The sequence below is a fragment of the Bacillus rossius genome, chromosome 3, assembly GCF_032445375.1.
Source record: "Bacillus rossius redtenbacheri isolate Brsri chromosome 3, Brsri_v3, whole genome shotgun sequence".
Lineage (NCBI taxonomy): Eukaryota > Metazoa > Arthropoda > Insecta > Phasmatodea > Bacillidae > Bacillus > Bacillus rossius.
In genome coordinates, this window is record NC_086332.1 from 26,885,811 (window position 1) to 26,899,283 (window position 13,473).

The following is a 13,473-nucleotide window of genomic DNA, read 5'->3' on the forward strand; positions in this document are numbered from 1 at the left end:
CGTAATCATATGCGTTCGAAACCTAGAATAAGATGTAGCGTCGTTCCTGTTTCGTGTTAGTGACTACGTCGCTTTGCATCCAGAGAAAAAAAGACTTTAACTAACGCTAATTAAAAAACATTATAAATCAGTAAAGACCTGTAAAATTCGCGGATTCATTTCGCGATAGGATAGAGTTCAAATACTTTTGACATTATTTTGCTTCAGTGATTGGGCCACAGTTTATCTGAAGGACTCTGGTCCAATGAAAAATCTTTAACAGAAGAATTAGCGAATCACGATCATTCCAGTCAACAGGTGTTACGAGTCGGTAACCAATCAGCAGTGATGTAATTTGCACGAGTGCATAGTGGATCTTGGAGGCTATCCTTCAGGGATTTGAAATCGCGAATTTTACAGGTCTCTTTCAATCAGATACCTGATGTCCAACAGATAAACCCAATGATGAACCAAAACATATATTATATGGACAACACAGCGAAGATAGAACAGTCGAACACATTCAAACTTAAATATCAGACAGCACAAGAATTCCTCGGAAGGAACAAAGTAATGAAAAAAAAATAATAACAGCACAGACGAACACAGTGGACTAACAACGACGGACAGTTTCATCAATGACAGTAAATGCAGACAGTCAACAAAACCTGGACAACGCAGCGAATATGCGAACTCAACGATGAAGATAAACAGATATCATAAACGACATGATGACTACAACACTAGGTTTTTGTCGAAGACTGTCCTGAAGAAACATCAGCTAATTTAGGCTTGTTCTCTGTGGGTTTATGTTTTCATATTTATTTCATAAGTACTGTTCTTTAAATTTTTTCCACGACAAACAGTGCAAAACTGCAATGGCGTATGCCCAAGAAATTGTATTAAATAATTGATTTTACGTTTTTACAGGTTATTGACGTGACAACGTCTAATAAATCGATGAACGCCGGCTGCACGCACGAAAAAGTGTCCCGTAACACACATTGGCCCGTTACGCGGTGTCCCGTTACGCTCATTGTACGCTTGCGCCGCATCTATCTCTCTTCCACTCGATTGGAACAACCATCGATTTGACTTTTTCGAGGCACATTAAACTTGAAACACTCCCATTCGTTTCCTACTTTTCCTATCATCGTCCTATCCTTAACAGAATAACACAGATTGGAAGAAGTTAAATAGCAAACATGTATAAAAGTTATAGTTAAAATAATCTCTTCGTTAGTCATAAACATATTTGAATTAATGAGTGCAAATAAAAGTAAATTTATCAATTAAATTGTAGATTTCATTTCACTCCTTCCTTGTATCCATATAAAAATAGTGATAATTCAATAAAAATGATTCAATTCTATTCATAAAAGAATGCAAACATTTCATAAATGTTTTGTTATGACGTTGTCACGTTAAACTATCGTCCGTAAACCGACTTTTTTTTTTTAAAAATATGCTCGAATCCGTTGTAATAATGTGGTGTTGCGTTTAGTCGTCGAGTATCGAATCATCGTCTTCTTGGTGCTTTGGTATGCCTGGTAATAAGGGAAGAAGTAGGAACACGGCCGGGGGAGGGGATGTCAAAAGGAGTTGATATTCGGCCTCCTCGCCAGGACGAGTGTCGCGAAGCGTCGGTCAAAGAGCACCTAGCTGTCGGCATCACTCCGGAGGAATCCACATCCGCCACCGAACTCGCCGGAGAGGGGAGGGGGCTGGGCGGGTGTAGTGGTGGTGTTGGAGGGTGGAGGGGGGGGGGGGGGTAATGACAGCAGCCGGATCAGCGTGTCGGCTGCCGCGATGGAGTCGGTGGACACCTGGGCGGGCGTGGTCGGACAGCGAGGTCGTGCGACGGCCGACCTCACTCTTTCCTCTGGCCGGGCAGCATTGGTTAATATTCATTCAATATCATAAAACCTCTTTTTTAATGTTGGGTTGTTTATTCTGTACAGTAAAAAAAACCAACAAGTGGCAAGTTACAAAGAAACGAAAAAAAAATATTGGTTGTCTGTAAAGTCAGTTTACGGACGGTAGTTTAACGTGACAACGTCACAATAAAACATTGATGAAATGATTGCATACTTTTATGAATAAAATTGAATCATTTTTATTGAATTATCACTATTTTGTATGGATACAAAGAACGAGTGAAACGAAATCTACTATTTAATTGATAAATTTACTTTTTTTGCACTCATTAATTCAAATATGTTTATTACTTTAACGAAGAGATTATTTTAACTATAACTATTATACATGTTTGCTATTTAACTTATTCCAATCTGTGTTATTCTGTTAAGGATATGACGATGATAGGAAAAGTAGGAAACGAATGGGAGTGTTTCAAGTTTAATGTGCCTCGAAAAAGTCAAATCGATGGTTGTTCCAATCGAGTGGAAGAGGGATAGATGCGGCGCAAGCGTACAATGAGCGTAACGGGACACAGTGTAACGGGACAAAGTGCGTAATGGGACATTTTTTCGTGCGTGCAGCCGGCGTTCGCCGATTTATTAGACGTTGTCACGTCAAAAAAAATAATTCACTTGTGTCTTTTAGTAGTACTCGCCAGTGATTCTCGGTAACGAGCAAAGTCACGTGTTCTCACGCTGCAAATATACACATAATACGAAACTAAACTCAGACATTGAATTTAACGTGTAATTCTTTAAAATAATGCCGGGAGGAATAAATATACGCAAATTGTGGGTTTCAACAACATTTCTTGACGCAAATCACGTGTTAGTTTTCATACCCGCCGCTACAATAGGTTACTGGAGCAACTACGTCGACAATAGAATCATTCGATTTGTAGAGTGAAATTTTTAAAATCAACATTAAACGGCTCCGATAAAAGCAAAAAAAAAATTGATTAAATACTACGTCTCGGGTTTTGGACCATTTTTTAGACAGGGAATTGTATTATAAATACTGTCCATCTTGTTAACATTCATTAAACAGTTAATAGTATAAAGTTTCACTTTGGCTTCGTGAACTTTGGTTCGCGTTATCCGACACAGATAGCAGTACCGTGTATACACATTTCCATTCCATTCAGAAATTACTCCTACCAAATGCCGTATACGGAGAGAAATATATTTACACACAAAAACAAAAGAAACATTTTTCCAATATTTCTGTAAGACAATCATGACTTTAAAGCAGTGTCTGCTGGCTACTTATTTGACATACGCATACAAAGCGAGTCGATACACACCAGGTTACCTAATACTGTATCTGTGGTCAGAAATTCTTCAGGCGCGCTGATCGGACCATGTCGCGCACAGTATGTGTGGCCCACGGGTCGCCAGTTGGACATCCCTGAATTGCAGACCGATCCTGGACTTGCGCGCTAGGGCCGAGTTTATAAACTACGCAAGACGCAAGAAGTCCGGTATCGACGTTTTCAAATTTTCGTTCATAAACTACGCAAAACCCAAAAACGCAACGCAAATTTCTTGCGTTTTTATGTTTGGATTTTTTTTTTCGAAAACCTTCAAAGACGCAAACGTTATCTGCACAGAGGGTCACGATGTTTTTTTTTTACTATGTACATCACATTTACACTTGTTAAACTTTCACACGGTGGTTTGAAAATAACACTTTGGAATCGAATTATTGACAAATTCTTTTGTTTCCGTGATAAATAAGAATCATGAAAAAAGGATCCCGAGGTAGTAATTTTATTTGTTTGGTTTTAAAATAATTTCAAGTGACACCTCGCGAGCTTTGTAAAGGCCGGTGATTTCATAGCGTCGGCTGCGTGGTTCCCGGACGTCTCGCAGGAGCCGGGATCCCGCAGCGGCGACAGGAAGTGCGGCCGCCAGGGGCGCGTGAGGCGCTGCGCGCGCACCTCCGCGCGCAGGCGGGCTTCCGGTGACGCCCGCTACCGGGAACCGCCGACACGGGACTCGAACCCGCGGTCCACCGCTCTGCCGCTGGGCACCTCGTCACTCGCGAGTGTTGCTTGTTTGCTGCGACAGGCTGCACTCTTGGTTTTTTTTTTTGGACTTACGCCCTCGAATATTTTTGCACTGTACGTCACGCAGAAAATCTGAATAACGGATAAAAGAAAGATTAATACACAAACACACATAATCAGCCGATGACAAATGTTAAATGCATTTACAGCACAACAACGGGGACGCACCACAACCCCGAAATACCACAACGCCGAACGTACAATAACGACGAAAACAATAACGCCGAATGCCAAATTGACTACAACGCCGACAGCTAGAAAACTGCTGTGTACCTCAACGCCGAAAAATGTAATTGCAGGACTGCCACAAAGATTAGGTTAGGTAAGGTTAGCACACAAATTCATTCAGTTGTTTTTCATTTTGCTCCTGTGGTCCCCCCTCCCCGCAGCAACATTTTTCGGCGTTACTGTATTTCGGCGTTGTGGTACACAGCAGTTTTCTAGCTGTTGGCGTTGCGGTCAATTTGGCATTCGGCGTTATGGTATTCGGCGTTATTGTACGTTCGGCGTTGTGGTATTTCGGCGTTGTGGTAACGCCCCCACAACAACAATATCACCGCACAGACGAACGCCGTGAGATAACAATGACGAGAGAGATGTAACAGGAACAGTCAATGAGGACGAACAATTATATTGTACGATAACAGAGACACACTAACACATATTCTGGCAACACAACAACGGCACAGACGACACAGTAGGCTTCCTAGGACAAACAGCTGAGATGTTTCGGGAACTGAGATCTGCTCCCGTCATGGGGCACAATAACACTGATCATTTTATTCTATTTTAATTTTGATAATGATGATACTCAAACACCCAATAATCAAAAAACATCATTGGCAAGCTGGCGGGAAGAAAACTAAACCATTCTTCAACTTCCCTCGCAAGGGAAAAACGGGCGACAAGTTAGTTACGTTTTTCGAGAAGTAGCTATTTCTCACGAAACTCGGCACATTATTTTGTATTTTAATTTATATTTCATTCAAGCATTTTTACTAACCAAGGAAAGATAATCTAATATTTAATAATAAGTCTTGGTTATGTATTATTATGCTTATTAATGTGCGCATTTGATACTGGAAAGCTATTCAGGGAATGGTTTACCAGTAACTATTGGAGGTACTGGGAAATCACAAAGCATAAATGCCCAGGTAATAATTCTAAACCAGTATTACTGCGAACACTATTTTGTAGTGATAAAGTTGTTTTTACGCAAATGTACAAATCTAAAAATATTTGTAACTTTATATGAATATTTTTGTTCCATTTACAAAAAAAAAGTGTAGTTCATGCTTGCTTTATCCCTGCTTAGCGGCGTTTTAGAAAAATTTCAAGCAGATATTTTAACCTTAATTATTAAGAATTCCCAATTCAACTAAAAATAAATAATCAAAATAACCTTTATCAGTTGGTTTCTTTATGAAATATACTGAAACCCAATATCACAATAAATTTCATTTCAGATTTAAAGTTTAAAATGTCTTCCAGCATGTAGATTGTGTGTCTACCACTAGCTCTAAATATAAACGTGTAAAATGGTCTTAAATTCGTACATTTTTTGTTGTTATTTTTAAATACTTGAAAGATATATGTATTATTTTCATATTTTCCAACTGAATAATTGAATTAATTACAGAATTGGAACTTTTTAACCTTTAAGTTTTTACTGCTGAATAATTATTAAAACGCACACATTTGTATATTTCCTCAAATAAAATTTTGTTTTCAATATTGTTGAGAGTAAAATTTCATAAATTTAAACGAGATAAATAAAACCTAATTATTTAATCAAGTGCACGGGAGCGTCGTTTTTAAAAAAAAATACGACATTTTTGAAGGATGTAAAAAAAACTACATAAAAAAGGCTACATGAATTTAAAAAATTATATATATACTTTTAAATCATATAATTTACTGATTGATATCGAATACTGGTCTATATAATTAAAGACATTTATTTATTATGGTTATTAGAGATATAAATTGTGTTTATAAAAGTTTTCAAGCGTATTTATGTAAGTGAGGTTATTTTCCCGTATGTTTAATTTATTTGCATTATAATATATAAATTATTACATTATTATTTAATAAAATTTTAAATTAAAAAAATATAATCAACAATCAGCATATTTATAGATTTTCATTATTAATTAAAATTTATGTCAATTATTTTATATACTTGTTTATATTAATATTGAATACTGAGTATAATTTTTTTTCAAATTTATTGAATTTAATCTTTACCAACCGTACTTATAATATCACTCCAGTCCTTTTATAATTTTATTCCTATTAATCATTTTTATGCAAACTAAAAAGTTAGATTATCTTATCACGCCGTGTAATCACAAGTACACGCGCCGGTGTACGCCGGGACAGGCGACTGGGAGCAGGCAGTCCCGCGGGCGACACCTGGAGGACGCCTGCGCAGAGCGTGACGTGGGCAGCGCGCGACGCGGAACACGATCCTCGCCGGCCCGCGCGCGTCGACGACCCCCCGAGGACACGCCGCTGGCGGCACGTACACACTCCCCCCCTCCCCCGCAAGCCCGGCGGACATCAGAGACGGTCACATCCGCGGATTCATTTACAGATAGGCTAAAATTCAAGTTGTCTTTGAAAGATTTGTGCAATGGGAGTGCAGAAGAGAACGGAAAAAAAAAAAAAACCTCATTTTTCCAGCCCCTACTCAGTCGCACCTGTGTTTTCGTACCATGTGCGTCTCTGCCTGAGGACGGGAGCAGATAGCAGTTCCCGAAACGTCGCTTGTTTCTGTTTTGGATAACTATTGTTAGGGCCATGAAAATTTCGTGAAAAGATCCCGAGAGTAGCTGGAAGTTAAAACACTGTAGCATCGTCTGTGTTTCGTGATTGGGTGAGTTATGTCATTTGTTACAACAACCAATCACACTAATTCAGTGTGGAAGCAAACTCGTCCTTAGTGGCTCGTGCAAACAAGGCAACGACTTCTCTCGCAGACGGCCGCCAATCACAAGGAAGAAACCGCTGGTGTGGGTATACCTTGTTGCAGTCTAGTAGGCGTTCAGATTTTTTTCGCGAAAATTTCCTGCCCCTAACTATTGTGTTTGTTTCGTCTTTTCCTTTTGTCGTGTTTTTGTCTCGTTTTAACTGTTGTGCTGAATTTTTTTTGGGTTCAATATTTTTGTGCTGTCATCATTTGTGGGGTTTTTTTTCGTTCTCTTAGTCCATTTTTCTTTGTTTTTCATTGTTTGTTGACCATATTCCTGTTATGGAATATTATGTGGTGTTTATATCCTGTTGACAACGGCATTTTTTTGCTTAATTAGTGTTTTTGTCTTTTAGGTATTTTTTTTTAGTTTTCCTCTACAGAAAAAGTGCTTAACAATGGCGTATGTCCAAAAGCTTACATCAAGTCACCTTCAAGTTGGTTTATTTCCAGAGACCGGAAAAATTCGCGGATTCAATGACCTCTAGGATAGCCTCCATTATCCTCTGCATTTGTCAAGCAAACACGCGTGTTCATTGGATGCTAACTCGCGAGGCGTCTCCACTGGGTAGCTTGTGATTCGATGCTTCTATGGTCGATAGTCTGTCATTGGCACAAAAAAAAGGTTCCAGTTGAACTGCTAGCCAATAGCGGAACCAGCTGAATTATACACATTTTTGCATTTCACCTTATCACGAAATGAATCGGCGAATTTTTCCGGTCCCTAGTTATTGCCTCACGGTTTATCTGGACGACTCTGGGTCGTTAAGAGAAACCCTCGACCGAAGGAGTAACGAATCACAGGCAAAGCAGTTGAAACGACACACAAGTCAGCAGCTAATGAATTTATGCTAATTTTCCCTAGTATACACAGGGCCGTGCAGACTATCCTGAATTGTCCGTTCACTAACATAACAACATTGCGAATCAATTTACACAACAATCAGAACACGTATACGTAGTTTGCTTCTGGCAAACTTCGTAATCTGATTCATGACAAAAAAAATTTGGTTGTCTGTAAAGTCGGTTTACGGACGATAGTTTAACGTGACAACGTCATAACAAAACATTGATGTAAGGATTGCATACTTTTATGAATAAAATTGAATCATTTTGACGTGACAACTAATAATTCGATTAACGTCGGCTGCACGCACGAAAAAGTGTCCCGTACGTACATTGTCCCACTACGATGTGTCCCGTTACGCTCATTGTACGCTTGCGCCACTTCTACTCGATTGGAACAACCATCTATTTGACTTTTCAATCATGTTTTCGTCGTTTGAATTATTAATATTATGTAATTTATGTACACCGATTTTAAGCACAATAGGTACGGTTATTTAAAAGTAATGTTGAATTTTCAAATACGTTTTTGTAATAACAATGGTGTTTTATAGTTACACATAATTCAAATTACTCCCGGGATCTTTTGCACCATGTTTTAAAAAATATTGTAACACATTATAAATAAGTTTGGTGTAATGCGTATTTGTTATAAAATCGTATTATAAAAACGAAATAATATCATTCTCCTACGGTGCTGTCATCTACGGTGACGGACGCGAACCGAACGAATCGCGCTATCTAGTTGCTTCCGCGGCAACCAGCCACTCGTTAATACATATTTTCCTTTGTTTATCGCGAGGGGCGTTATTATTAATGAATTATAAATAAAATTTCGTGCCCGGGGCCACAATTGCATATCATTTCGAGCACTGGAAGACATAAAAATGTAAAATATTCTCGACGAATTTTAATCTCGGCTCCAGCGCACCACGAGCTCCTGGGTTGGAGATTAAAGCCGAAATTCTTTCTTAAACTTACTAATACTTATTTTATTAACTGCAAGGGCATTTTTATTAAATTCTACGTTTAATTTAACGACGAACAAACTTCGTCGTTAAATGTGTAATTGCAAAAAAGCGTAAAATATTCTCGACGATCTTGAAGTTAAATAGCAAACATGTATAAAAGTTATAGTTAAAATAATCTCTTCATTAAAGTAATAAACATATTTCAATTAATGAGTGCAAACAATAGTAAATGTATCAATTAAATTGTATATTTCATTTCACTCCTTCTTTGTATCCATACGAAATGATAATTCAATAAAAATGATTCAATTTTATTCATAAAAGTATGCAATCATTTCATCAATGTTTTGTTATGACGTTGTCATGATAAACTATCGTGCGTAAACCGACTTTACAGACAACCAATTTTTTTACTACGCTCTTGACACTTATTCTTACAGAAAAAGGTTCCTCTTTTGAATAAGCTTCTCTGCACTAATACCTGTGCCTTGTTAACAGAAGTGCAAACAAATATACGAACAAAACACAAATCTGTTTAAATAAATTCAGTATCTATGTGAATATCATAAAATTCAGTATAGTTCATTAAATAAAATTTCCAGTGACAAACTGAAGAAGGGAATAGATCTCGTTCCCGAAACGTCGCAACTGTTCTCTTAGGAATCATATACCTACTGTGTTAGTCTGGCTACCATCGTAGTGGTTTTCAAAATATCTGTTTTTTTTTTTTTTTCGCTCAACTGTTGCTTACGGTGTTTCTCTGTGCTGTCATCACTGTTTCTTCACATCGCTGGGTTCACCTGTGCATCTCTGTATAGCCGTTTTTTTTCCCCCCAATTTTTATCTGTTAAGTTGCATCGTTGATTTATTCTGTTTGCCGTTGTGCACCGTAAATTTTATTTGTAAATGACACAGAAATATTCATGTAACATTAACTATTTGTTAATTTGTTCATTTACATGAAAATAACTGTATCACTACAAAATAGTGTTACCATTTATGCTTCGTGTTGCCCCAGTACCTCCAATATTTAGTTATTTGCAAACAGTTATTTTAATAGCTTTCCAGGGATTAGCTGTGCATGTTAAGCACGGTAAAACAAAACAAAAAAGCCAAAAGTAATATAAAAAAAGTTAACTTTTCTGTGGCTTTAAAACCAAATAAATAAATTGTTTATACAATAACTTCATGCTTGTAAGCACACGCATATTTTAACTAACTTTTAATATATAACATTTATTTCAAAATAACTTTACCATCGACAGTGCAAGCTCTTACATATGTTTTTACTAGTCTTATATTTCTATATAATTATTGTACAACGTGATTGTAATTTTGTTTGCAGGAAAGTAACTAAAAAATATCCAGACTAGTTATACAAATTATATTTCACTGTTATGAAATTACATAATTCATGCTGAACGAACAACGTAAGAACACATAAATTTGTTCGTTACCGAGGTTAGATGTTACTACACGTACTGCACGTGTTAATGACACACGAAACTACAGTAAACGCGTGGAATATCACGTCAGTGTTAAGAAGACTACCGATCGTCGCTCTACCACTCTGGTTCTGGGGTAGAGCGCCTGCCTTGTGACTTGTAGGACCCGGGTTCGCGCCCCGGCTCCTCCAAGGCGGATTGCCCAGACAAAATGGTGGCATTTTCTCTGGTAGGAATACAATCCCTTGTAACAAGTCAGGCTACCAAAGAAACGGTGGGTGGAACAGAAAAAAACCTTCCAGGTGGCTTCCAAATGGGGAGCCCGTTTCTTTTCTTGGGCTCCCCATGCGGTGGCCATTCCGGGGGTTTCTCCGGGGGAACGGAGTTTTGCAAAAAAAATTTTTTTTTTTTTAGTTTTGTAGCGTTTTAGTTTTTAGTAACTGTTGCATTACCATTCCAACATGTTATAAATAAATTTTAAAAGATTATTCCTTTTGTAAAAAAATATTTTAATTAATTGTGCATCAGTCAGTAAGTGGTTGTGTGTTCAACCATTTATCGGTATATATTTTCTTGAAGTATTGACTGTTAAATTCTAGTCAGAAAACTTTGTTTTGTAGTATTTTAGCAGTATTTGACTAAAAATATATATATATATATAAGCGTGCGTTAAAGACGATATTCCTGATTGAAAACTATGTGGTTTTACATAAATAATAATTTAGGAATACAATTCATGTGCCTATAAATATATATGTGTGTGTGTGTGTGTACCAGTATAAATTCAGATGTAAATAAAATATTTTATTTATTTCAACACGAGCAAAGCCTTTGATACTTTCCAACATAATCTTATGATTAAAAAATTGTCAATTTTAGACCTCGTCAAGTAATGCGTGGTATATATGTTTTAATTATCTTACAAATAGACGCTTGCAGTCAAATTTGCAAATGCAATTTCATGGTATTAGGTGTTCCGCAAAGTAGTAGTTTATCTTAACTTTTCTTTAATATTTAATAAATGATATTCCAACTGTAATCAGAATTGATCAAGAAAATATGCTGATGAAATATTTTTGTGAAGCTATTCAGCAAGATATTTCAGCTGTCCGGATATGATTTTCAAGTTAACAAACGTCTCTGGATTACGATAGCATTTATTGTATAACCTTTAGTCAAAAAAACTAATTTAATTAATCAGAATTATCACAAAGTAAGTAATGACATTAAACGTGGTGTCCTCTTTTAAGACCTTCGAGTTATATTGGATGCCAAGCTTTTGGCAACACATGAAGATCTTTAGGTCTTATTAAAACTTTCTCTGCATCAAAAGATTTTAATTAGAAAATAATTGAAAGTATGCAAAAAAAGTTCTTAAATTAATATTTAAAAATTTCAGGCATTTAAATTATTTTGAATATGCTACCTTCCTATATTACCTATTTGCATTTTCTATTTATTAGACGATTGATCAGTGATGCACTTTTTATTATATTTTATTACCATTTTTGTTGGTTCAGACATAAATGACTTGGTTTGGATTAAGAATTACAATGTGCGTAAGGGCACACTTTTGACGTGACGTCAAATAAATCAATGAACGCTTGCACCGACAGAAATGAAAACTTAAAACTTTGTTTATAAATGTGTAAAATTAAATAATTTCTACGTCAAATATACGTAAGAAAATGAATCTGATTACTAGTATAATTTTAAGTATTTATTCTTTTATTATTATTAAAATAAAAAAAGTAGCATCTGTCGGCGAGTGCAGTAATAATAGGTTATGCTACAATTGACTAAAAAATTATGGTGATTCATATAATTGATGATATATATTTGATTACAGTTTATTTATGTGAAAACTTGTTCACAATTATATTTAAACTTTATAGCTAAACGCCAGTTTTTAAAATTAATTACAAGTAATCTACACGTGAACTGTTTCTTCGACTGTTTATAAAGTGAAGTGAAAAGTTAAAGTGGTTTTCATTGCTTATTTAACAACAATTTCGCCAATAAAGGTTAATTATTCTTGCATTTTAAAAATCTAATTACTAGTATAATTTCAAGTATTTGTTCTTTTATTATTAAAATAAAAATGATTCAATTTGATTCATAAAAGAAGGCAATAATTTCATCAATGTTTTGTTATGACGTTGTCACGTTAAACTATCGTCCGTAAACCGACTTTACAGACAACCAATTTTTTGTTGTTGTGATTGTTGTCGGTCGAATTCAGACTCAACCAGTATTGTGGTATGACTTATGATAATCTGGAATTATTTTCTAGCTTCGTGGACGAACGGCTGATAGGCCAGGCACTCTAGCATGAAAAATAAAATGATCCTCCGGGGGGTGGGGGAGAAGAGGGAAATAAGGAAAGGACAATTTTTAGTAAGATCTTTCATTTGATGCAGGTGTTTGCAGAGTTAGAAGAATATATTGCCAATATTGTTTTTACGTGATCTTATATCGGCCGTATGATGAGGGGGAGGGGGCTGGAATACATATTAGCTGCCAACGCTTTACTGTATAAATTAATAGTTTTTAAACCAATTATTTTGTATCTGGGCATCAAAAAATGGTGATATTATATAGGTATACCTACTATAATCTATGAAAACGCTAATTGGTTTTGCATGATATTACACTAAGTGAATCTCTGTTAAAAGTATCTGTGTCATAACAACAGATGCAAAGGAGGTGTGAAGCTCAAAATTTATAAATATTCCTTTAAGAAAAATTAATGCCGCCAAAACGAAAGAAAAAAAAAAGTATCAACATGGCGGGCGAGACGGAGCCGGACACACACGCGGTGCGCGGAGCTGCGGGAAAAAAACCCAGCTATTTGAAAACTACCCATGATATCCTAGCGGCGTTTCTTTACGAAAAACAGTCAACAATACTCTGAGGGAAGATGAGTAGTTTTGTTTCCGGATTACGTTTTTCAAATGTATTTTTTTTAGAAGAGTTAAAAATGGCTGAAATGCGTGTTCCTCGGAGTAATTTTCGGTCGTGGAACAACCGGTACAGATTGTTGAAAGCACTGAGTGACGGTACGGCCACCGCTGGCCCATGCGGGACGGGTGTGCAAGCACCGGGCAGAGACGGAGCCCCAACAAAAGCAGCCGCGGAGGTGAGGTGTTGTTGAGGTCGCCACGCGACGCCGCCGCGCTATAATGCCTCGTGATGGAGCCGCGAGTCCTTGCCCGAACCTTGCCGGCACCCTGAGCCCGCGATGCCCGATGCCCGCCTGTCGCCGCGAGGTGA

The 13,473-nt window shown here is 36.9% G+C and overlaps 1 protein-coding gene across 4 annotated transcripts in view; it reads left to right on the forward strand.

Annotated features, from left to right (window-relative positions):
* Positions 1-13,473, forward strand: part of LOC134530416 (uncharacterized) — a 211,555-nt gene that overhangs the window by 117,522 nt on the left and 80,560 nt on the right. The window contains exon 1 of one of the 4 annotated variants that reach the window (XM_063365219.1): positions 13,386-13,469. The exons of the other annotated variants lie outside the window; for them this stretch is intronic. Coding sequence (XP_063221289.1) covers positions 13,442-13,469 — 28 coding nt within the window. The 5' untranslated portion in view covers positions 13,386-13,441. Of the gene's footprint in view, positions 1-13,385; positions 13,470-13,473 lie in introns of those variants that run through there. 4 annotated transcript variants of the gene reach the window in all.